General features: G+C 41.5%; 1 protein-coding gene across 2 annotated transcripts in view; it reads left to right on the top strand.

Annotated features, from left to right (window-relative positions):
• LOC135510643 (protein phosphatase 3 catalytic subunit alpha-like) overlaps positions 1-26,957 on the top strand; it is a 98,600-nt gene that overhangs the window by 39,330 nt on the left and 32,313 nt on the right. For both annotated transcript variants that reach the window (XM_064931728.1, XM_064931729.1), the window contains exons 2-8: positions 4,241-4,441; positions 16,464-16,588; positions 16,753-16,864; positions 17,205-17,350; positions 18,486-18,625; positions 23,561-23,638; positions 24,267-24,361. In XM_064931728.1, coding sequence (XP_064787800.1) covers positions 4,241-4,441; positions 16,464-16,588; positions 16,753-16,864; positions 17,205-17,350; positions 18,486-18,625; positions 23,561-23,638; positions 24,267-24,361 — 897 coding nt within the window. The remainder of the gene's footprint in view (positions 1-4,240; positions 4,442-16,463; positions 16,589-16,752; positions 16,865-17,204; positions 17,351-18,485; positions 18,626-23,560; positions 23,639-24,266; positions 24,362-26,957) is intronic.

Below are 26,957 nucleotides of genomic sequence, written 5' to 3'. Positions count from 1 at the left end.
TCTTTTATTCACTCGCATGCATAACATATTGTTCAACAGTCTGCTAAGCAACTGGTCATCAGCAACTTGAGAGCTTCACTTGTAGCCAGGAGTATCCAACAATACTGAATGCCCTTTACCTCATCCTACTATAGGCATGAAATAAAATAAAAAACTTGGAGCACTTGATTTAGCTCACTCAGCGTTGCCAGGTAAGCAACAGGTGTTTTCCTGTTTGGAACACTTCCATTGGTCCTTAGATGCAAGTTTCACCCATAAGCCTTTGCTCTGCTTACATTTTGTGTGCATATTCACACATTGTGTGCGTAAAACTTGAAAGAATGGAATATTTTCAATACCACTGAAATTTGTCACTGTCATCGACGCCAGCATGTTGGTGATGTCAAATGAATGTAGCGATACCCTGACACACAGAAAGTGTCAGCAATGAGATGCCTGTAAGATTGGAGACAACACGTCAGGGTCTGTGTGTAGTTGCACTGATGAGTAAACACCACACACACACACACACACACACACACACACACACACACACACACACACACACACACACACACACACACACACACACACACACACACACACATTGTTCCCAGAAAGCAGCATACAGAGGCTTCCCCCACCCCTGATGATATGAGTAGCACTATGTAGCAGACGTGGTGGAAGGCTGGGGGGGGGGGAGCCTGTGTTCAAGAGCTCAACATGAGAGACGGGAGGCTGCATGACGACAGACTGTCATTTTAAGCCCGGGGCTAGAGTTGCACAACAGGTGCTGAGAAATGACCCAGCCAGGGGGCCTTTGGTAACCATATCTGGGGCACTGGCTGGGGTTTAAGCACACCAACACAGATGAGTGTTATCTGTACAGGGATGTAGGCTATGTGAAGTTGTTTGGTAGGAATAGTTTGGCTGACTTGTCAATTGTTTCAGTCATCATCCATGTTGGGTGTCTGAATTGAAGCTGAGTGAGGTACTGAAAGAGAAGGTTAACTTTGCAAGCCATATTTGCAATCTCGAGCTAGCTCTGCTTTCTTGTATCATACGAATGTCTGTTGAGAGAGACTGTTGAAAGTGAAGTAGAAGTCTATGGCTGTACTCCATGCTTCTCCCAAAATCTGCACTTGCACTTTCCTTGTCATGGATTTAAAGAATTTGGATTGGTGTAAGCATTGGCTGGAGAGAGTTTATACCATAACGGGAAGTGTTCAAGTGCACACTTCAGGAGATCAGTGCAGTTTATACAGCATACATGGTAGATCAAATTAAGCCCCATAATATTAATGACCTTTTTCTATTATTTTATTAATTACAGTGGGACATGGAGGTGGGCTGGAATTCTGATTACAGATGATGTCACCTAAGTGAAATCATTGCCTCGGTCTGTGAGATCCCCTCTCCACTCAATGACGCTGTTTCTGTAATGGCTAATGGCAGAGCACATTACTCTGTCGTTAGCAGTGATGCTGCTCTGGGATGTTAATTAGGACGATTTACTCATTTCTGATGGTGTGAAAATGCTGAGTTAGTGAATCCACTTCATATTTTCGTAAATTCGTGCCGGCTAATTTGCAATTAACTATCAGGGAGGTGAACCTTCTTTGTACTGTACAGCTGTGTGTAAATCATATAATATGATGGCTATTACTGTGCATTATATAATATGATGGCTATTACTGTGCATTATATAATATGATGGCTATTACTGTGCATTATATAATATGATGGCTATTACTGTGCATTATATAATATGATGGCTATTACTGTGCATTATATAATAGGATGGCTATTACTGTGCATTATATAATAGGATGGCTATTACTGTGCATTATATCATAGGATGGCTATTACTGTGCATTATATAATAGGATGGCTATTACAGTGCATTATATGATAGGATGGCTATTACAGTGCATTATATAATAGGATGGCTATTACAGTGCATTATATAATAGGATGGCTATTACTGTGCATTATATAATATGATGGCTATTACTGTGTATTATATAATAGGATGGCTATTACTGTGCATTATATAATATCATGGCTATTACTGTGCATTATATAATAATTTGGCTATTACTGTGAATTATGTAATAGGATGGCTATTACTGTTCACTATATAATATGATGGCTATTACTGTGTATTATATAATATGATGGCTATTACTGTGTATTATATAATAGGATGGCTATTACTGTGTATTATATAATAGGGTAGCTGATACTGTGTATTATATAATATGATGGGTATTGCTGTGCATTATATAATATGATGGCTATTACTGTGTATTATATAATAGGGTAGCTGTTACTGTGTATTATATAATAGGGTAGCTATTACTGTGCATTATATAATAGGTTGGCTGTTACTGTGCATTATATAATAGGATGGCTATTACTGTGTATTATATAATATGATGGCTATTACTGTGAATTATGTAATAGGATGGCTATTACTGTTCACTATATAATATGATGGCTATTACTGTGTATTATATAATATGATGGCTATTACTGTGTATTATATAATAGGATGGCTATTACTGTTCACTATATAATATGATGGCTATTACTGTGTATTATATAATATGATGGCTATTACTGTGTATTATATAATAGGATGGCTATTACTGTGTATTATAAAATAGGGTAGCTGTTACTGTGTATTATATAATATGATGAGTATTACTGTGCATTATATAATATGATGGCTATTACTGTGTATTATATAATAGGATGGCTATTACTGTGCATTATATAATATGATGGCTATTACTGTGTATTATATAATAGGATGGCTATTACTGTGTATTATATAATATGATGGCTATTACTGTGTATTATATAATATGATGGCTATTACTGTGCATTATATAATAGGATGGCTATTACTGTGTATTATATAATAGGGTAGCTGTGACTGTGTATTATATAATAGGGTAGCTATTACTGTGCATTATATAATAGGTTGGCTATTACTGTGCATTATATAATAGGATGGCTATTACTGTGTATTATATAATATGATGGCTATTAGTGTGTATTATATAATAGGGTAGCTATTACTATATATTATATAATAGGGTGGCTATTACTGTGTATTATATAATAGGGTGGTTATTACTGTGTATTATATAATAGGGTGGCTATTACTGTGTATTATATAATACGGTGGCTATTACTGTGTATTATATAATAGGGTAGCTATTACTGTGTATTATATAATAGGGTGGCTATTACTGTGCATTATATAATAGGTTGGCTATTACTGTTTATTATATAATAAGGTAGCTATTACTGTGTATTATATAATAGGGTGGCTATTACTGTGTATTATATAATAGGGTGGCTATTACTGTGTATTATATAATAGGGTAGCTATTACTATGTATTATATAATAGGGTGGCTATTACTGTGTTTTATATAATAGGGTAGCTATTAATGTGTATTATATAATAGTGTAGCTATTACTGTCTATTATATAATAGGGTGGCTATTACTGTGTATTATATAATAGGGTAGCTATTACTGTGTATTATATAATAGGATGGCCATTACATTGTGTGGAAACAAGAAAGCTTTGACTGCGTCATGATTGAAACAAACTCCACCGAAATGAATACCTTGTTTCTGCTGTTCTGCTTTCCTTAAATGAAGGATATTGTTGTGGATGGCTGTAATTAGTCAATAATTAAGATGGCCGTAAGGACAGGATAGTGAGCATTTGAGAGGATTTGGTGTAGGCGGCAGCAGTAACACACAGTCCTGCTAGCTGCAGGCTATCAAATATTAGCTGTGATAATTCTTGTCATTTCAATGGCGTCATTAGTGTATGCTAAACCGGCAGTTGGTTTTCTGTTTGATAATTGCTGACATCAGAGTGCAGGACTTTGTTTACTATTTGATTACATCCTATATAGATGTATTCACACATTTAGTTAAAATATAGTTTATTTCAAATAGTTAAAATAGAGAAAATATAGTTTAGTTAAAATCTGTGTTTTGTTACTTTCAATGAGAGGTGCATATTTCCCTTAACACCTTTTCTCTTGCCAAGATATTTCCTCCAAAGACTTCAACTTGCTCAGTGATTCAACTGTAGCTTTGACTTGTTTGACTTAGTCCTCTTTGGAGCATAGAGTCTCCAACATGGCTCTCCTCCTCACTCTTTACTGTGTGAGGGCTTTTGTACCTGTGGGTTTGTAGGAACTAACTTTCCCCCTCTTCCTTCTCCTCCAGCTGTCCCGTTCCCGCCAAGTCACCGACTCACAGCCAAGGAGGTGTTTGACAGCGATGGGAGGCCCAAAGTGGACGTGCTCAAAGGCCACCTGACCAAGGAGGGCCGCGTGGAGGAGAGCGTGGCCCTCAGGCTCATCGGCGAGGGAGCGGCCATCTTGAGGGCTGAGAAGAACCTGCTGGACATAGAGGCCCCCGTGACAGGTTAGTGAATAAAACACACACGGACATAGACATACACAGACAAACTAAAGCCTGCACACACACACTTCTTATTCCCGAAATCTAGAAGTTTCTACCTATGAGGGGGAGTCTACCTGGTTGTGTGTGGTGGCAAAACTTTACAATACCCAAAGTCATTCTGTAGCCTAAATACTGCAATGCGTGTTTGTTTGAACTTCTCCCTCCTTTCCTCCCTCTCTCTGTCTGGGGCGCCCTTATACAACCTTCTGACTTTTCCCACTTCCCCTGAGTATGTGAGTCACCGCCAGGCTTTGAAGGACGTGCGTGGGCTCTGCTGCCCATCACCAGAACGCTGTAACAAGCAAAGGGCAGAGGGACATTTTAAACTGGTTCACACAGTCTGACCAACCAAGGCAATGCTAATTGTTGAAATGCCCTTCTGGTACATATAGACTTGAAAAGGAAAATTACTCTGACACACACATAGACGTATTTGCCCTCATGGAGAGGTGAATAGAGTTTGTTTTCCTTTTTTTTCGTGTCACATAACATTTTATGTGAGCCAGTGAAATGGATTGAAATGTAATCCACTTCCTAACCATTTGTTATGAGATGCACTAAACCTTGGTCGAATTTTTAAGGTTGCTCGTTTAGTTTAATCTTACATTTTTACCCGAGCTGTCATTTTTGTGTGATTCCTGACACTTTGATAAGAACTAGTCAGATTCAAACCTATGCAAACGCATTGTTTTCTCTCTCTCTCTCTCTCTCTCTCTCTCTCTCTCTCTCTCTCTCTCTCTCTCTCTCTCTCTCTCGCCATTAAGTCAAGTGTCTCAGTCATAACCCAATTAGACTTCCTAATGAGCTTCTTTGATGGGGGCTTAATGAGAGGCAGGGGGCCAGTCTTAGGAACTAATGGCAATAGATCACATCCATGAAGAGTTCTAAGAAGATTCTCCTTTGTATGTTTTGTTTCTGACTCTGTTGTGCAGCCTACAAGGAAATATAGCATTTGATACTATCTTTCTCTCTAAGGTCTCAACACTAGAAACCGAGTCGTTACTCTCCAGTTTGGCCCTGGCTAATGCAAATATGACTGACTGTGTTTGAATCTGTGTCTACTGTGCACAACAAATATCTGTTAGTCCCTTGAGCTAAACACCTAGGTATTAGCTTGGGTATGGCTGACTGGCTGGTAGACACAGCTCCTTACATGAGACTCAAACCCATGGAACTCAAACCAATAGCCTTAAGGTGATGATGGAAGATGGCAGGGTGCCTAGGTGCTGTGCTGCTGCCCCTCTATTTGTGGCTGAGTGTTGCACAATGTGCTGTAAATTACGTCTCCACTGTCTCTGCCATGATCACAAATCATAGAGCCATGTGCAGTCTTCACAGTATATAATAAGGGCACTGGTTGCTATGTGTTAGCATACGTTTTAAGACAAAATGGTTTCTATTTTAGTTCTGTCATACCACCAAAGTTGGTGAAATCATGTCGATGTGGTTGTTTATTTGAATTAATTCATTAATTTTGTTATTTCTCTGAAACATGTGGGTGTCAAAAAAAGTGTTTTATTCTGAATGTCTAAACATCTTTGCTTTTTTAGTTTCAATTACCATAAAAAAATGTTTTAACCGTAACTATATGTTAAACTAATGGATGGCAAACTGCCCAGCTAGCACATTTGGTTCTTTGGAAGTTGTGGGGATGTATGTTTTTGGTTTTCCATTAGTTCTGGGAATGAAGCCATAAGTTTCCTGCCCAGTAAAACAGAGTGTTTTTTCAATGGAAATGAGAGAAAGGGGAATACCTAGTCAGTTTCACAACTGAATGTATTCAACCTAAATGCGTCTTCTGCATTTAACCCAACCCCTCTGAATCAAAGAGGTGCGGGGGGCTGCCTTAATCGACATCCACATCATCAGCGCCTGGGGAGCAGTTGTTGTTGGGGGTTAACAGAAGGGCAGATTATCTACCTTGCCAGCTCGGGATTCGAACCAGCCACCTTTCGGTTACACTCTTAACCGCCACCCCCAAATTACTTAAAATAAATGAAATAATGTTCTGAGAACATGTTTCAATAAGACTTTTAATAACACTATTAGCTTGTTTTTTCCCCCATTTAAACGTGAACCTTTATTTAACTAGGCAAGTCAATTAAGAACAAATTCTTATTTACAATGACGGCCTAGACCGGATGACGCTGGGCCAATTGTGCACCCCACTATGGGACTCCCAATCACAGCCGGATGTGATACAGCCTGGATTTCACCCGGGACTTTATTGACACCTCGTGCACTGAGATGCAAAGCCTTAGACCGCTGCGCCACTCTGGAGTTTGGGTTAATGGTTTTGAACTCCAGCACCGATAGGACATATGGAATCCATCAATCACGCAAGCACATTTATTTTTTATTGTGGCATGGCATCAGTGAGATTCAAATCTATAATCTTCTTTTCTCTATCAATGGAATTAGTCCACTGCACTGCATAGATGGAGCTACTGTAGTATATATACCATGTTATTTGTTTTAAATAAAACATCTGTTCATTTTAGTCTATTCAAACAGACCCCATTTCAAAGGAAACAAGTACTCAATTAAGATCAGGTGTGGCCAATTAGTGGGCACAGCCAACACACCTGAACACACTTAACAAGATGGAGAATAAAAAGTTATGTTGATGCTGAGAACAGGCATAATAATACATTCTTTGAAAGTTTTCTTAACGTTTTTAGAACAATTTGAGGAAACCTGTATGAAAAGTAATGCTGATGTACTGAAATTCCCACAGAAGAATGTTTTTTCTTCATTCTTTTGAGAACATTCCCAAGTCCAACCAGTTGGAGAACATTCCTAGAACATTACCTGCACCATTCAAAGAAAGTTGTGGGAAGGTTGTATGCAAAATAACCATAGGACGCTCTCACCAAGCTTTGAGAAACATATGGTTCTCAGAACGTTATGTGCTAGCTGGGTGTATTGCATAATTGCATTATTTCGAAAATGATGCTTGGAGAATAAGTTTGGTAGCTCCATAAATCCTGTATGTATGGTCCCTATCTCATTCTCAGCAGATCATATTGTGTAACCAATACCTCTCAATCCGTAGTAAAGAAAAAAGCCTGGAAATGCACTTCATCATTGCTATCTTCCAGAGAAATCAGTTGTATGTGATTGGTTCTAAAGTGTAATGGAGAGTGAGAGAAAAAGCTTGGTTGTGTGTTGGTTGTGAATCAGCCTGGGGGATAGTAGAGTCAGAGGTAGGGGTTAACATTAGCTACTTCTACTCCCACTCCTACACCCACCCCCCGCCCCTCTCCTACTCAACAGTCCTATTCTACGGCAATGATACACACGTATACACACGCACACAAACACCCATCCACACACACACACACTGACACAAGGCCACATTTTCTGTTGGAAATAATACATCCTTTTTTTCTCACTCATACTGTACAAACAAAACACGCTGTGTATTCTCCACCTCGTTCTACCCTCTCCTCCGTCTATGTGATGTGTCTTGGCTGAATGGCCCTACGGAGACAAACAACACACACACTCTCTTCCTGGTTGTGCCAGGTGGCATCTGGGCTTTCATGTGGGAACCAGGCCACAGTGTTAGTCCATCAGGCCCAAACTGCTCCTGACACAGCTCCCTGCTGAATCATTCAGTCCAACAACCTGTAGCTACATTCTGCTATTGCAAAAACAACTGCAGTAATGACTTAACTCTACAACCAGCGAGAGAAAAGAGCATTTTCTCTACCAGACCTTTACATCCCGGTCTCTCACATATAACACATGAATACTGAACAGATCGCGAGCTGCATTCCATATACACTACTACTTCACTCCAGGCTGGAACTCTTCCCAGAGACTCAGCGTTGATCTCCGAGGTATTACCGATCTGCTCAATCAAAAGAGGATTTTGCACCGTCTGCCTTCCCCGGTGGATCACACCAACTCAATGAGCTTGCCTCTGGAGTGGCCCGTGTAGGTTATTGAGCCGCACTAGATTGCGTAAGTCAGCCTCCCACACACACACTGCTGTTGCTGACTGACGATATGTTGTTGTTCTCTATCGCGCAGTTGCACTGGATGGCAAGAACAAATCCTAGCTCACTTGAGATAATGTACTCCCACCTGCTCATCTCATATGTGTGTCGTGATTGCCTGTGCGCGCTTGTCTTCATGTGTGTGCTAATAACAAAGCCCAGAGGAAAGCCATTGTTTCTGCCTACCATCCATTGTGTCCAGCTGACTACAACATTTACATTTTAAGGATTTAGCAGATGCTAAATCCTTATCCAGAGCACCTTACAGTAGTGAGTGCATACATTTTTGTACTGGTCCCCCATGGGAATCGAACCCACAACCCTGGCATTGCACACGCCATTCTCTACCAACTAGAGCTACACGGGTCTACAACTCACTGTGGCCTGGCTGCCTATTCATCAGGTCGTCACCTTGACCCCTATGTCACTCTGACTATTCCAGTGGGACCCCACAGCCACTTCTGTCACCATGGCGTTATCACAGAGAGAAAAAAAGACACAGGTTGGCTTTGTCGAGATCTTCAGATCCACCCACACACACACACACACACAGAGAGCACATCCTCGGCACTGCAGCGTTTAGTGTAACCTTTTGTTGCTTCATCATGTCCCTCTATGCCCTTTGTGTTCTTGGATTGTTTGTTCTTCTCATTTTATGTCTCATTCCAGTGTGATGTTGAGTAAGTCACTTTAATTGAGTTCATCCCAGCTTTTGATAGAATGATGTTTTGTTCTGGTATGCATTCATGCTTCATTGACCAGAAATGAACCAGAACTGTGCTATCAAAAGTCCATCATATAGACCAAGGCTCTCCAACCCTGTTCCTGGAAAGCTACCATCCTGTAGGTTTTCACTCCAACCCTGTTCCTGGAGAGCTACCATCCTGTAGGTTCTCACTCCAACCCTGTTCCCGGAGAGCTACCATCCTGTAGGTTTACACTCCAACCCTGTTCCTGGAGCGCTACCATCCTGTAGGTTTTCACTCCAACCCTGTTCCTGGAGAGCTACCATCCTGTAGGTTTTCACTCCAACCCTGTTCCTGGAGAGCTACCATCCTGTAGGTTTTCAATCCAACCCTGTTCATGGAGGGCTACCATCCTGTAGGTTTTCACTCTAACCCTGTTCCTGGAGAGCTACCATCCTGTAGGTTTTCACTCCAGCCCTGTTCCTGGAGAGCTACCATCCTGTAGGTTTTCACTCCAGCCCTGTTCCTGGAGAGCTACCATCCTGTAGGTTTTCACTCCAACCCTGTTCCTGGAGAGCTACCATCCTGTAGGTTTTCACTCCAACCCTGTTCCTGGAGAGCTACCATCAGGTAGGTTTTCAATCCAACCCTGTTCATGGAGGGCTACCATCCTGTAGGTTTTCACTCTAACCCTGTTCCTGGAGAGCTACCATCCTGTAGGTTTTCACTCCAGCCCTGTTCCTGGAGAGCTACCATCCTGTAGGTTTTCACTCCAGCCCTGTTCCTGGAGAGCTACCATCCTGTAGGTTTTCCCTCCAGCCCAGTTTTCATTCCAACCCTAATCTAGCACACCTGATTCTAATAATTAGCTCGTTGATAAACTGAACCAGGTTAGTTACAACTGGGGTTGGAGCGAAAACATACAAGAAGGTACAGAAGCTCTCCAGGAACAGGATTGGACACCCCTGGTATAGAGTTGGCTTGCATTGATTTACAGTTAGTATTGCTTACAACATGCAGTTAAATCCTGGTCATGAGATTGATCTTAAATCACACATTATAAAACTGAATAGTCGTAACTTGTTATGGCGCAAAGTGTTAGCGCGTTGTGGTTAGCAGCCATGTGAAAAGTCCTTTGTATTTAACAGTTGAGTTGGTGTGAAAAGCCTCTGAAAGTTACATTCTTTCATTGTAGGGTTGTTTCCATAGTGATCATGGTCAGCCTTGGCGTACAGTGCTGGCTGAGGAACCAATGAGCGAGAGGGATTTTGACTTTCTATAATTCTATCATTTCCTTTAATGACATATGATTATGGGATCGATGCTGCCTTACAAACATCTACCTTTTTGGAGTAAGCGAGATTGAACATCTACTTTGCACAGTGAGCTGCTTCTCAGACAGCGTGAATTGAATAGCATTTGTAACATCATACTGTTGACTCTGAGAGGAAGCGCATTAGAAATGATAACCCTTTAAGTCTAAATCCAGAAATTAAACCATTTGCAAAGAGTGGGGATTCTCCAAAGACAAAATGACAAAATGAGAGTTTACGATGCATATGCGGAGGAGAAATTCTCTCTTCCTCCTGCCTCAGGGGGTTCGCAACTCGAGCTAATGGCTTTCCTTCAACAGATGATAATTGGAACTGTCTTCAATACATTTCTACGGGCTTACTCTCGAAATCTTTAGATGCATGCTTAAAGACAGACATGCAAACAAATCAGAGGATGGTTTTGGTATTCATTGCCAAGGACCCAATTAATATCAGTGCTATAGCAACTGTGTTTCAGGCAAATGTAGTTGGCTGGCATTGTCTTTTGCTACTGTATATCAGTGTCATTTGTTTAACATGAATGTTCATGTTGTTTAGCATCTTCTCACTGAAATGTAAGGTTAAAAAATGGAGGGGGAATTATCGACCAATGTTTTGAACAGCACACACACTCAGAATATAAATACAGTATTTGTCTTGTTTGTTGTTCAAACCAATCAGGGAATTCTTTGTGTGATAATATAAACTATGATTGGCTGGTCGTGAAGGTTGACTGGCAGCTGGATATGACACTCTGCTCCGACCACTGCAATGGGTCTACAAAGAAATTACTGGGTTGTTCCTAGCTGGTCTGGGTTCTGTAATCACAGTCCCAGCATGCTTGCTGTCAGTGTGTGGCCAGCGGGTGACAAACATCGGAAGGCCCTGTGGGCTGTGGCTCCTTGGCTCTCCGGGGAGCAGTGGTGAACGGGGCCAGAGGGGCAATGGAAAACCAATTCTATTTGACTGAGTGTCGAATGGAGTGATTGAGTCAGGCCAGTCACAGTGTGGGTCATGTTGGGTTGTTGACTGGAGCGATTGATTGATGGATGAGGTGGGGATGTGATTAACATCAAAGTTGTCACATTAGTGTAAAGTAGCCCAACGGGACTAAATAAGTTAATGCCCCATCACTCTGTTATTAAGAATGGAGAGCGGGAGAGTACAGTACATTTTTCGACACTGCATGTTACCATACAATTGCAGACAAGAACAACACTCTATAGTTGAGATCTCAACAGGCATTGGGATACATGTTTCTCCTCCATAATAGCATACTTGTGTTCCTTAATAATAATAATAGGCTGTGCAAGTGATGTTCCTTTCATAGATTTCAGTCAGTATTCTATGAATAAAAAGCACAGGGAAGTGACTCATGTCATAGCGAGACAGACATATTTTATTCTATTAAAGATGCCACCCGGAGTCTGAGAAAGAGGGAAATGTTGGCGCTTCCATAATGTAAATGTTGATAGGAGCTATGGCTGAACGACAGCTTTATTGATTCATTTGTCATGTTATCTCATTATACTCTCGCTAACATTATACCCTCACTAACATTATACCCTCACTAACATTATACTCTCACTAACATTATACTCTCACTAACATTATACCCTCACTAACATTATACCCTCACTAACATTATACCCTCACTAACATTATACCCTAACTAAACTTATTCTCTCACTAACAATATACCCTCACTAACATTATACCCTCACTAACATTATACTCTCACTAACATTATACTCTCACTAACATTATACTCTCACTAACATTATACCCTCGCTAACATTATACCCTCGCTAACATTATACCCTCGCTAACATTATACTCTCACTAACATTATACTCTCACTAACATTATACTCTCACTAACATTATACCCTCACTAACATTATACCCTCACTAACATTATACCCTCGCTAACATTATACCCTCGCTAACATTATACTCTCACTAACATTGTACTCTCACTAACATTATACTCTTACTAACATTATACTCTCACTAACATTATACTCTCACTAACATTATACTCTCACTAACATTATACCCTCACTAACATTATACCCTCACTAGCATTATACTCTCACTAACATTATACCCTCACTAACATTATACTCTCACTAACATTATACTCTCACTAACATTATACTCTCGCTAACATTATACTCTCACTAACATTATACCCTCACTAACATTATACCCTCACTAACATTATACTCTCGCTAACATTATACTCTCGCTAACATTATACTCTCGCTAACATTATACTCTCGCTAACATTATACCCTCGCTAACATTATACCCTCGCTAACATTATACCCTCACTAACATTATACCCTCACTAACATTATACCCTCACTAACATTATACTCTCACTAACATTATACTCTTACTAACATTATACTCTCACTAACATTATACTCTCACTAACATTATACTCTCACTAACATTATACTCTCACTAACATTATACCCTCACTAACATTATACCCTCACTAACATTATACTCTCACTAACATTATACTCTCACTAACATTATACTCTCACTAACATTATACTCTCACTAACATTATACCCTCACTAACATTATACCCTCACTAGCATTATACTCTCACTAACATTATACCCTCACTAACATTATACTCTCACTAACATTATACTCTCACTAACATTATACTCTCGCTAACATTATACTCTCACTGACATTATACCCTCACTAACATTATACCCTCACTAACATTATACTCTCACTAACATTATACTCTCACTAACATTATACTCTCGCTAACATTATACCCTCACTAACATTATACTCTCACTAACATTATACCCTCACTACCAACGAGGTATCAATGTACAGCTCTTTCCAGTGGTGCTTGTAAGAATAAAATGGCCAATTCAAAAGGTTATTGGGTTATTTGAAGAGCGAGTCCCACACTACTCGTATACTGAGTATAATGCATTTTTTTTACTGTGATGCTTGTTTGTTGATAGGTAGTCTTGCTATATCTCCCTTCACATTTACAGTGGTCCTTCTTGGTTTGAGTAAGGTCCAACGCGACAGATATTCTGTAAAGGTGTTGCATTTATCTTGAAGAAAGAAAACAGTAACTTGACACAACGTCGAGGGTTTGGCAAACTCAAATGTTTTTAACGCTAAGAAATGTAGTCCGATATAGTATAAGAGTAGGTTAGGTCATGTTGATTGGTGGCGCAGGTTAGTGAAAGCAGAGGTCACTATGTAATGCAGCACTAAGTCGCTTGGTTTTCATGTTTTATGCATGATGCGTGTATTATGAAAGGATACAGGCGAGACAACACCTGTTTGTACCAGTTGATCCAGGTTCAATTGGCTGGCAACATACAGTACAGAAACAGAAGACACTTCACGCTTGCAAATCCTCTCCAGGCAAATTGTATGAAACATGCTTGGAATTGAAGCCTTTCTGTTTGTCAGGTGAGAAAAGTAGTTGCATTGTGTATTGGAACTGGGTATATATGAACTAATAATTGCCCCTGTAAATAAAAGCTATTGTGCCTCTTGGGATCAGAGAGTGGCTTATGATAATGATAAACATGACTATGATGTTTATGTATTGAAGGGGAACACTTGCCCAAAACACTTGCCCATTATATGTCCAGGGTCCATATAATTCTTCTTAACATGTACATGAATCATGATACCACAAACAAACTCCCTCAAATGGTATACGTAAGTGTAATTAGAAAGCCGATGAATTTCTACTGCACAGGAAAACTGCACTTTTATAGAGGACGAAGCAAATGTTTTGAATATGTGACCCGCCCCCTGGATTCGGTCCTATGTAGCAACATTTTAAATAGTGTTTTATTTTACATTGGATAAAAATACAGACTCAGAGCAAGAAAAGTATATATCATACACTGAGGTTGAGGAAGATTGAGAAAGTAACTTGTAACTGTCAGGATTTGGCCAGGGTTGTTCCGGTTTTTGGTCACTAGATGCCCCCATTGTGCTTTTTGACCTTTTGCTTTCCCTTGATCCCCATTATTATTTGCACCTGTGCCTCGTTTTCCCCTGATTGTATTTAAACCCTTAGTTTCCCTCAGTTCTTTGCTCTGTGTTTGTATGTTAGCACCCAGCCCTAGTATTCTGTGTACTCTTGTTGATCCCGGTGGACGCTCTTGTGGAATTCTGTTTTTTTTGTTCTTGTTTATTTATTTTTGAGTATCTTTTGAGGCTTTTTATGCTTTACCTACCACCTTGTGGATTAACCTTTTTGTCTTGGAGGATTACCTTGTGGATTACCTTGTTCTTGTGGAATTCCTTTTGAGGTTGTGGAGTTACATGTTTTCCTGAAGGACTTCACTTTTTACTTTATTAAATACACCGTCTCAAGTACTGCTGTGTCTGCCTCATCTTCTGGGTTCTGCTGACTATTCGTGGCTCAGTTGGTTAAGTGACTGTTTCTCACTCCGGAGACCCGGGTTCGTAACCGGGTCCTGACAGTAACCCCACTTTTGAGAAAATTAGCCTTGAATGTTTTTTTTTTACACCTACTGGAGAGCTCTTTGGCTCCACCCATTCAGCATCGTTCACACCCTCTTAATCCTTAGCCCCACCCATCTCTTTAAGGATTCACGTGAGGCCATGTGCCGAACAGAGTGAGTAGTGTAGTAAACAAACAAAGATTTCAAGACTAAAAGTGGTCAAATTAGTAGCCTACAAATAGGAAAACTTCAAAAAACTCTGGACACTTTAGCCTCTATCCTAATCTGACTTTGGTACAGGTCATGTTGCTCATATTATTGTCTGAGGTAAACACACACTATATCAAATGAAATCTAAGTTTGTCACATGCACAGGATCCTAGTGTAAACGGTACCGTGAAATAGTTAGTAGAAATATAAAAAAACAGAAAGTGCCCAGATAAAAATATTTTGTAAGTATTTTATCATTTGTAGATGACGCTTACCCAGACACACTTTAAATTGATGGGTCATGTGAAAATGCTATAACCACCCCCCCAGCCACATCTAGCTAAGTGGACAGGTCACTATTGTCTAGACATGTACACATGTTCATGGAATTAAATAGATGGCCGTAATCCCCCCAAGACACACCTGACTAACTTGATGGGTTGTAATCACCTGGGGAAGTGAAGTATTTTGTTTAGACATGTATCTAGCTAGCTAGATACGAATAATTAGAATACTATTGCGACACAGATCATACAGGTAACGTTAGCTAGCGAGCCCGAAAGCTAATGTTCGCTAGCTACAGTATCTAACAGTACGCTTGCATTTGCAATGAAAACAACTTTCTGACTAAATTAGAAACGTATCATATCTGGAAATGTAGCTGGACTCTTACCCGTTTACATGGATGAATGCTTCATGGCAGACTGAAACCATTGAACTCTGTTTTGTTTGACCAGCGTTGTGTCAAGTACCTCCGGTTCACACTGACCGTGGAGTGTGTAGGCGGTAGTTCATCACAACTTTTTCTAACTGTTCTGTCGATAGCGCCTGCTAAGAGAAAAGTAGCCAAACGTTTGTATGTCTCGATGGCTAACGTTATATCATTCAAAAAAGCCGCTGTAGAAATGATTTTCACCACATACTGAGCAGCTCATGTTATAGACAGAAGTGTGCTACATGGCAGACCAATCCAAACTCATCTCCCGGCATGTCCAGCCCATCCATTATCTTAGCCAACCATGCCTAGCGGGAGGTTGTCTTTTTCTGTGGCTAAACCAACTAGGCTCGGTATTGAACAATTGTATTCATATTTACAGATGGAATACAAGGCACACAAAAGTTTTTTGTTTTTTTTACTCATTTTGATCAAAATAAATGTTAAAAAGACTTTCAAATGCCTCTCCTGTGAAGTAGTGGATTGCAACATACTTCCTGAAATGGGTCACATATAAAAGTGAAGAATTGTAAGATTTGTTGTTTCTGATTTCCTCCCATGTGTGTTTCCTGTAGTTTGCGGAGACATCCATGGCCAGTTCTTTGACCTGATGAAGCTGTTTGAAGTAGGAGGGTCACCAGCTAGCACACGATACCTTTTCCTGGGCGACTACGTCGACAGAGGATATTTCAGTATCGAAGTAAGTGTTTCAACCTGTTCTAAGAACATTAAGTTAAAGAAGGAAATGGTTGATGCTTTTGCGTTTGTACATCTGAAACTACTGTTGGTTATACTGTATTATAAAAATATGTTCTCAAAAAAATATGCAGATTCATTCCCAATCTCTTTGTTGTTCTCTTTCAGTGTGTGCTGTACTTGTGGGCCTTAAAGATCCTATACCCCAAAACACTCTTTTTGCTTCGTGGGAACCACGAATGTAGACATTTGACGGAGTATTTCACATTTAAGCAGGAATGTAAGTCTGGTTTGAGTTTTTCATTCTAAAGCATTTTACATTCAACCCAGCGCTTAACTTTCAAACGTTCACACAGAAATGTGCTTCTTGGCATAGTATGAAAACAGATATTTGCTCTCTTCTTGATAGGTATTGACATATGAACTATTGCTGTTGTGTTCGGGCTCAGAGTCTAAACAAAATACCAAGGGCAGAGTGAAATTATGCTGGAGTTTTTTTATGTCCTTTGGTGGTTTTCTGACACTTTTGAAATGCTTTCCAGCACACTGCCCTAGTGTGTAAGAGCTAGGGGTGTTTGGCCTGGCAACACTCACTCCTTGCCCTATTTCCACCTTGACAGGTAGAATTAAGTATTCGGAGCGGGTGTACGATGCGTGTATGGACGCCTTCGACTGCCTTCCTCTGGCCGCCCTTATGAACCAGCAGTTCCTGTGCGTACACGGAGGACTGTCCCCAGAACTCACAAACCTTGACGACATCAGGAAAGTACGTGTCCTCCCGAACCACGTCCCCTGCATGGGCCATGCAATATGCTTGTAATTTGAGCTGCTTACACTATCATTCAGAATGATCTCCTGTTTCACTGTTGATAAAGTATTAAATTCATGGATACATTGGATATTGATGTTGTACTGTTTCTATGCTGTATGAATATATTGCATGTATGGTTTAAACGAGGTTTCATTAAAAGCATAATCGGTGTTCAGTATAAGTAAGATAATCAACTCTCCCTTGCAACAAACATTCACATGGATTTTATTCTAATGGAATTTATCACGTGAAAAGCACTTAAATTGGGATACAGATGCGTTTACACAGAGCATTGTGCAAACTGTTTCTTTCCCCGTTTTGCTGTTCAAGAAAATGAAGACTTTACCCATTTTCCCTTGAAATATTTCCTTTGAAAAGAATGACCTTGATAATACAACATGGATTACCTCGCTCTCAATTCGCTCTCAAATGATGCCCCTAGCTAACAGGAGAGTTACATTCGGGCAGAGTCTGGACCGCTCTGATTAAAAATGTTGAAGAGTCGGATCCTGCTTTCTCTCAAATTCAATAACGGCAATTGGATTTTGTGGCTGCAATCAGAGGGTCTCTGTAATCCAATCTGCACTATTGAAGTGTCCATTATCCTACAGTATATACTTTCTCTGGAGAAATCGATATGGTTACTCTGAATGACTGTCGTGAGCTTTTGGCTGATCACATCAATTTGTACCTTTTTCATCCCATTTCTGAAGAGGAAGTATGAGTTTGGGCAAGATTGAATATACCTATTCATGTTTTCTGCTCATAATAGGCACACATTGTCATCCAGTCCACATGTTGTGGGTGTCTTTCACTCAAACACGATGCACCGTTGTAAAACAGAGACCCTACCAACAGTTTTTCATTTTAACCACAGTTCAATGTAGCAAGACTAATTGTCAAATCAAGATCCATCTCAAGTCTTTTACAATGACAAAAACAACCACTTTTCCATAGGTATCACTTGATCAACACCAACCCATTGAGGAAGCTAAACTGACTGAGTTTCCTCATAGATTAGACATTTTCCTGACCGCTTGACGCTGTCTTTCCCTGTCTCTCCTAACTCTGTGTCCCTCTCTCTTTGCAGTTAGACAGATTCAAAGAGCCCCCTGCGTACGGGCCCATGTGTGACCTGCTGTGGTCGGACCCCCTGGAAGACTTTGGGAATGAGAAAAGCCAAGAGCACTTCACACACAACACAGTGAGAGGCTGCTCCTACTTCTACAGGTGGGCCATCAACAGCATCACCCCCTTCACAAGCTGCGTAGTGTGAAAAATGCTGTGAATGTATTCATTTATTCTTTACAGTGCACATTATTAAGGTTGCACTATGTAGGAAGTTCTACGCCATTTCCTGGTTGCTAAAATTCTAATAGTTTGCCTAATTTCAGTTTATGTGATAAAACAAGCAAGTGGAGTGTAGAGAATCATTGTACCATCTAAACCGCTGTGAAATATATTTTCCATAACCAGAAATATTGTATTTTCAGCTGTTTGATGCTAGTTTATAAAACAAAAAGTAAAAGACGCAAAAAAACTCAACTTAAGACCAGGAAGTCTAGAAATAGCGCACAAATAACAGATTTACCGCTTCTTAAACTTGCTTTCAATGAGACATAGCTATAACTTACATTTCTATGTGAATTTGGTCGGTCACCCAAAAAGTTACATATTGCATCTTTAAGAATGCTATTTTCATGTCAATGTAGAAATGCTGGTGGAAGAGTGTGTGTGTGTGTGTGTGTGTGTGTGTGTGTGTGTGTGTGTGTGTGTGTGTGTGTGTGTGTGCGTGTGCGTGTGTGTGTGCGTGTGTGTCATACAATGGACTTGACATTGATCTTAGTGCAACACCTCAGGGCTCTACAGTAATATAACCATTCAAATAGAACAGAGTACCGGTACTATTGAAGCATCACTGAACCCTCCTTTACCAAATCCTTCCAACCCAAGTTATTCTGCCAAATGTTCATTTTCATTCAGTCCCCTTCCAACTCCCTCAATCTTTTTTCTATTGTCTGTATGTACACATACACACTAACCGTATAACCTGCATTTGTCATTATCCCAGAGAAACGGGCTTCTCTCTCATTACTCTGTCGCAAGTGTTTATGGAGCACACATATTAACTCCCCTTAAACAGATCCCAGTCGCAGGCAAAGCAAACAAAGGAATGGCTGGAAGCACGGAGGGAGCTCACTCTGTCCGGAATATAATGAACAGGGCCACAGTCCTCTCCAAATGTGTATTTTAGTGCTCTAGTGTCCAGTCATTACAGGTGGATAAACACTCTATGGCCCTGGCATGCCAGTGGTAAAGTCACCCTGAAGCAGCATAAGCAATCAAATGCTGTGTCTCCTTGAGTGTGCTACACACTGATTTGCAGATTTTTTTTTTTTTCAAATCATTATTATTGCATTATATTTTGTATCATGGTCAGAAGGTATTTGAACCTTTTTGAATGGCTCTGTGTTCATTTCATACTTATGCTAAACTAAGTGGCTAGAGTTAGCAGGTCCATGGAAAGACTCAAAGGTGCATGAGTGCGTTCAGACACCCAAAGAGCTCTATCTAGAATAGAATAAACGTTGGACAGACTTTTTGCAGTTTGTAAATTGATGTCATTTGAAAAGAGACTGCATATCATCTTTGGTAGAGACTTTACCCATAATGCAGGACTATTTCAAAGTCCTCCTATTTGAGGAGTATACCAGCACAAAATTTGCTCTTTTGACCCCAGGAAGGCTTGTGGTCTCTAAGGCACCAGCTAAAGGGGATTCAATAAAGACTAAAGAATGTCGCCTGAGTGTACAAAACATCTTTCCATGACATAGACTGACCAGGTGAGTCCAGGTGAAAGCTATGATCCCTTATTGATGTCACTTGTTCAATCCACTTCAATCAGTGTAGATGAAGGGGAGGAGACAGGTTAAATAAGGATTTTTATGTCTTGAGACAATTGAGACTTGGATTGTGTTTATGTGCCATTCAGAGGGTGAATGGGCAAGACCAAAGATTGAAGTGCCTTTGAACGGGGCATGGTTGTAGGTGCCAGGCGCACCGGTTTGTGTCAAGAACTGCAACACTGCTGGGTTTTTCATGCTCAACAGTTTCCTGTGTGTATCAGGAATGGTCCACCACCCGAAGGACATCCAGCCAACTTGGGGAAGGATTGGATTGGAGCATTGGAGTCAACATGGGCCAGCATCCCTGTGGAATGCTTTCGACACCTTCAAGAGTCCATGCCCCGACGAGGCTGTCCTGAGGGCAAAAACTCAGTATTAGGAATATGTTCCTTGTGTTTGTTATACCCACTGTATAGTGTTTTATGTGGGAACAATAATGGTTATTTGCATTCAAACTGTTATTTTGGTCAGGGCTGTGAGATAGATTTGTAGATGAACCAACAGTTTGCTTTAAATGGTCTCGCTTGACTATCTGCTAGACAACACATGCCCGGTCAGGGCGTGAAATGTCACCCCTGTCACTTGAGAGAGGGTAAGACAGTCGTGTTGATGCTCTCGGGTTCTGCCAGTGATATTTCCATCGTATGGCCCTGCCATCGCAGAGATATCTCTGATATCTGAGTGATAGGGATTCAGTATACTACATTGAGTAGTATCGACTATCGAAAAAGAAGGGCAGTGATTTGACAGTGATAGACCCTGTTCGAATACTCCTAATGTATCTTTCCTTCCTCGCTTCCTTGAAATATTCACGAACCAGACAATTACTAGATGGGTTTTTAGCAAACTTGCCATTGCTTTCAACAGTTATGGCATGTCAGATGTCAGTGATTACTTCAGGGAAGCAAGGAATAAAGGATGCATTTTAAGAGTATATGAACAGATAATTGCTGTTGTAGTATAAACACTTCAGCATTTCAAACAGGGTAGTACAGTAAAACTCCAGTCCAGGTTAGCTGCTTCCTCTTGTACCTCTATCCCAACAGCCCCCTGTGTCTTCTTGGCTTGGCTTACATTCCTCTGTGGCCTTTGGCTTGCATTCCAAGTGGCACTCTATTTCCTACATAGTGCACTACTTTTGGTCAAGAGTAGTGCACTATATAGGGAATAGAGTGCCATTTGAAACATAGCCTTGTTGTTTTTCCCAGTGTCGTCGTTTGGATCTGCCTGCAGGGCTCATTGTAATTGCCAGCATACTGGCATGCTGCGTTTATTGGCCAGATTCAAGTTCCAGACTGAAAGGAGAACAATTCGCCAATCTGAGAGAAAATAATCAGTTTGGTGCTTTTTCCTGGCTTCTGGCAACTGTTTTACCCCAGCGCTATAGGCCCCCTCATAACTGTTTTACACACTACTGAGGCATGAAATTGCACATGAATACAGGCCCCATCTTTTCAAGCCTAGCACAGACACTGTACTGTGTGGCCGACTGTTTTTGAGTAGCCTAAACAGGAAATGACATGGTATTTTAGATGCTTTATGCAAATAGCCCTTGAATGGATTTTGTCTGTTCAGATGATACACAGAGTACACTGTCAGGTTTGAAGTAGACAGGATGTGCATTTGTTTGTTTATTTGTCAGGGACTCTCACAACGGTTTGGGATGGATCACATCTGCGCTCTGTCCCAAAACAGATGTCAATTGCGTTCAGCACAAAATGTCTTTAGTCTTCTGAGCAGTGCCTACAGTAGCAACAGCATCTGCTGATAACTGGAGAAACAAATATGAGTGAAAATAATCAATTAAGATGGATATTAGCTATTTTTTTTATTTTCCTCGAAGCGATGCTATCACACCATAAAGAAACCACACGCACTTTGGTTACCGTTCCCGCTGTTGGTGGTACTTTCTCCTCTCAGGTCATCAGTAACACAACAAGGAATGTGACACCATACCCATTTCTAGGTGTAAGTCCACCTGGAGTGACAAAGCAAATCAGGCCTCTCAGCTAGGAAGCCTGCAGTGTAACTGTGCCCCTCAAAGCATACCCGTCTGACAAGGAAGTGCAAATTGAGACGGATCTGTTCACTTTTGTTCAAGTTAGAGTATACCGTACCCGTTCTCTTGTCTACTTTCTATTCTGGATATTAACTGGAGGCGGAGGACCATGGCTGTTACGAGTTGGCCCGAAGTGCAAGGCCATCTACCTATCTCACAAAGCAGTGAGCTAACCCTTTAGCTCCGAAAGCTTTCAGCAATGGAGAACCACATTGATTAAAGGGCACAACCATTGTTAGACTAATTAGCAATATCCAGAAACAAACACTTGAGTTTAGCCTTCAGCCCCGAACTTAATTATCAAACACACACGTCAGATTATTTCCAAATGACAGCTGAAGTGTCGTTTTTTGTCAATAGGAAAATACGTTGCCTGTTGTGACCTAAAATGAAATAAACATGAGTCGGTTCCACGGTGAGTTTGGTTCTTTGAACAATGATTGCTTTCATGTTTCGTCAGGTTCATTGAATAACCTTCTAAAGTTGTTGTGGTGAGGGGTTCTGAAATGATTTTGACACACAGCTCTGTTGTGTTTCCCCAAGGTCTGGAAGTTCATGTGCACTCACTTACTTACTAAACGTTTCTTCTCCGGGAGTTTTCAATGTAACTGGCTTCAAGGGGGTTGTTGGCTGGCTGGCTGGCTAGTGTGACTAGGGCCTCCCTCACTGAGTGCAAAATCACATTTTGGGTTCTTTGGGAATTAAAGGTTATGGCATGGAAAATCCTGAAACTTTACTAAATTGTAATTGCTGGCAGTTTATTTTGGCCACCTCAATCTCAGACTGATCAGAGCTGCATGAGTACGCAAAAGCTGCACGTGCACACACACACACACACACACACACACACACACACACACACACACACACACACACACACACACACACACTGAATACTTATAGAAACCACAAGGTTGAGATTTTATGCTGGATCCTCTGTTTGACCTTTCCAATGGTTACATGATGAAGGTGCCTGCTATTAAAATACACTTGAACGAATATCTATTTTAAGTGTCAATCCACTGGGCACACACTGGTTGAATCAGTGTAGTTTCCACATCATTTTAATGAAATTACGTTGAACCAACGTGGAATAGAAGTTGATTTGACGTCTGTGCCCAGTGGGAAAGAAATCGAATCACTGCTTTTTGATCAAATTAGAGCCGTTAATCAAGCATGTGTCGTCTTGTCTTTCAACAGTTATCCTGCAGTCTGCGACTTTCTACAACACAATAACTTATTATCGGTCATTCGAGCCCATGAAGCACAGGACGCTGGGTAAGTTCCCTCTTTCCCCCCACCGCTAACTGTTACAGCCGTTCACCTTGGACAACTATGTCGCTTGAGCCTAGCCAGGAAACCTGGGTAGGAATCCTGCGCTTGCAAAAAAATAGTGTTGAATTCAACTTTATTGAGTTTGGTCGTCAGTTCCCCCTCAAAGGACCGTGACACCCTTGGTAGCAAGCATGCCATAACATTTGAGAAAAGGGCTGATGAGGCAGGGGCTCCTCCTCAAACTGACAGAAGGCGTGTCACCCTGTTTGTTTACTGCTCCTCCACGAAGACTGTCCGGCCCACTCAAAGAGACAAAAACAGCTTGACCTACTAGCTAGCCTTAGACACAGATCTAGGATCAGGTAACCCTTCCACAAAATGGACTTCATTAGTCCTCGGGCCAGCCACTGTACATAATCTAGCCGACACTTTTATCCCGAACAGTTATGCATGCATACATTTTATATACAGATGGCCCTGGGAATCAAACCCACTATCCTAGCATTGCAAGCACCATGCTCTACCAACTGAGCTACAGAGGGCCACACTGTGCTGCAGAAGACCACAAGTACAGTTATAGGTAGTGTTCTTGTAACAGTGATGGTGCTGATGATGTTGTCTCTCCCTCTAGGTACCGCATGTACAGGAAGAGCCAGACAACAGGGTTTCCTTCTCTCATCACCATCTTCTCAGCACCCAACTATCTAGACGTCTACAACAACAAAGGCAAGCACAGAGTGAATCGTACTCATTACCGCATTAATTTATTTATTTGTTATGGATCATTTACCACTTGCCAGTGGAGGCTGGTGGGGGGAACTATAGGAGGACGGGCTCATTGTAATGGCTGGAAAGGAAAACATGGAACCGAGTCAAACATGTGGTTTCCATATGTTTGATATGTGTAATACAGCTCTGTTCATTCCATTCCAGCCATTACAATGAGCCCGTCCTCCTTTAGCTTCTCCCACCAGCCTCCTCTGTTGTATGCTGCCCTAGAGTTAGGCTTCGCTCAGTCAATGAGATAAGATTTGGAAGGATGACCTCGCGACACAACCTGACTCTATTGAACTAGTTTACGGTTGAAGTTGTCAGACACGGATGTTCATACAACATCACAAAAGTAAATCTCTTTTTAAAGTGCATTTTAAATCACAACACACTTTACAGTGAAACAAAAAAGTAAAGCGAACAAATAAAAACAGTACAGAGAATCCACAACTGAATTACACTGTACTTGACACAGTGTGATCAGATCAAATGTATGCTTCCTCTACATTAGAGAGAGTGAAAGGGAGAGAGAGAAAGAAAGGGGGGCAGTGAGAAAGGGAGAGAGAGAAAGGGAAAGGGAAAGAGAGAGAAAGCGAGAGAGAGAGAGAAAGGGAGAGAGAGGGAGAGAGAGAGAAAGAAAGGGGGACAGTGAGAAAGGAAGAGAGAGAGAAAGAAAGGGGGACAGTGAGAAAGGGAGAGAGAGAGAGAAAGGGAGAGAGAGAGAAAGAAAGGTGGACAGTGAGAAAGGGAGAGAGAGAAAGAAAGGGGGACGGTGAGAAAGGGAGAGATAGAAAGAAAGGGGGACAGTGAGAAGGCGGGGGAGAGAAAGAAAGGGGGACAGTGAGAAAGGGAGAGAGAGAGAAAGGGAGAGAGAGAAAGAAAGGGGGACAGTGAGAAAGGGAGAGAGAGAAAGGGAGAGCGAGAAAGAAAGGGGGACAGTGAGAAAGGGAGAGATAGAAAGAAAGGGGGACAGTGAGAAGGCGGGGGAGAGAAAGAAAGGGGGACGGTGAGAAAGGGAGAGAGAGAGAAAGAAAGGGGGACAGTGAGAAAGGGAGAGAGAGAGTGAAAGGGAGAGAGAGAGAAAGAAAGGGGGACAGTGAGAAAGGGAGAGAGAGAAAGAAAGGAGGACCGTGAGAAAGGGAGAGATAGAAAGAAAGGGGGACAGTGAGAAAGGGAGAGATAGAAAGAAAGGGGGACAGTGAGAAGGCGGGGGAGAGAAAGAAAGGGGGACAGTGAGAAAGGGAGAGAGAGAAAGAAAGGGGGACAGTGAAACAGGGAGAGATAGAAAGAAAGGGGGACAGTGAGAAAGGGAGAGAGAGAGAAAGGGAGAGAGAGAAAGGGAGAGAGAGAGAAAGGGAGAGAGAGAAAGAAAGGGGGACAGTGAGAAAGGGAGAGCACACAGTGCCGTGGTTCCAAAACGTTTCACGCGTCTCTTGGGTTGGGTGGGGATGGGATGGACTGGCTGTGGTCCATTTGGCATGCAGTGTCCCAGCACACTCTGGAGGAGGCTGGACACACAGACAGACCTTTATGAAGTGAGTCAGCACAAAAAGTCCAAGAGCGACTCTTTTTGTCCAATCGGGGAACCACAGGGGAATTTAGGGAGAGAATGGGAGAAGGGAAATGGGGCATATTTTTGACACACACACTCATGGGGGCATATTTTCGCATAGGTGTGAATTGGGGCAAAGCCCGGTGATGAGTTTCCTTGCGGGCATGTGTCAGGATGGTGTGTAGTAGGATTTACTGCAAGGACATCTACAGAAGGAGAGCGGTTTGGAGTTTTTTTGTGAGCCTTACAATGGCTGATGTTCACAGTCCCGTCCAGGTTGTTTTTGTTTTTGCTTTGATGTTCCCTAATCTCAGCCCACCTTGATATCTGATCCCAGCTTTGCCAACTCAAAGGTAAAGAGCTTTAAATAGCTGACCTTCTGAAGCACATTCAGGAACGCATGCCATTACTCAGCCCGGGCTCCTGCACAACTAGACACCCCCCTTCCATCCCACTCTTTTAGTTTTATTGTGCATTTAACGCCGATTACGTATTTCTTCAGAGTTTTAATGTATTTAATAGGGTGCTCAGTTTTCTAGGATTCTTTTCTTTTCTCTTGAAACAACATGGGAGTCTTCACCCTATAGTCCTACAGACGTTCTAACTAAGGAGTTAAGAGGAGTACATTATATCATTTGTTATTTCTGTGAAGAACCGTCCAATGAGGCACATAATATGGTTCGAATGGGGCAGGGCGCCCAATTGAAATGCAAGTGACCGTAATAGATTGAACTTCTCTCGTCTTGGACTGGGATCTCGGTTGCGAGTGCCGCGGTCTCGTGATTGATGGCCAATCGATGGCAGCTGTAAATCTAAAAGGGGCCAGTCAGCTAAGCCCGTCAGTCTTTGCACAGAGGGGGGGTTGCCAGAATCAGATTAACCAGCCTCCTCCAAATCAGTCTGCGGTCAGTGTAACCTCGCTCAGAGTGGAGGTTTGGCAACCCTGACAAAGGCAGGAACCCCCCAGCCGTTGGTCTCGCAGGCAAATAAATACAATTT

Source organism: Oncorhynchus masou, chromosome 23 (assembly GCF_036934945.1).
Source record: "Oncorhynchus masou masou isolate Uvic2021 chromosome 23, UVic_Omas_1.1, whole genome shotgun sequence".
NCBI lineage: Eukaryota > Metazoa > Chordata > Actinopteri > Salmoniformes > Salmonidae > Oncorhynchus > Oncorhynchus masou.
This window is presented reverse-complemented; position numbering and strand designations above follow the sequence as displayed.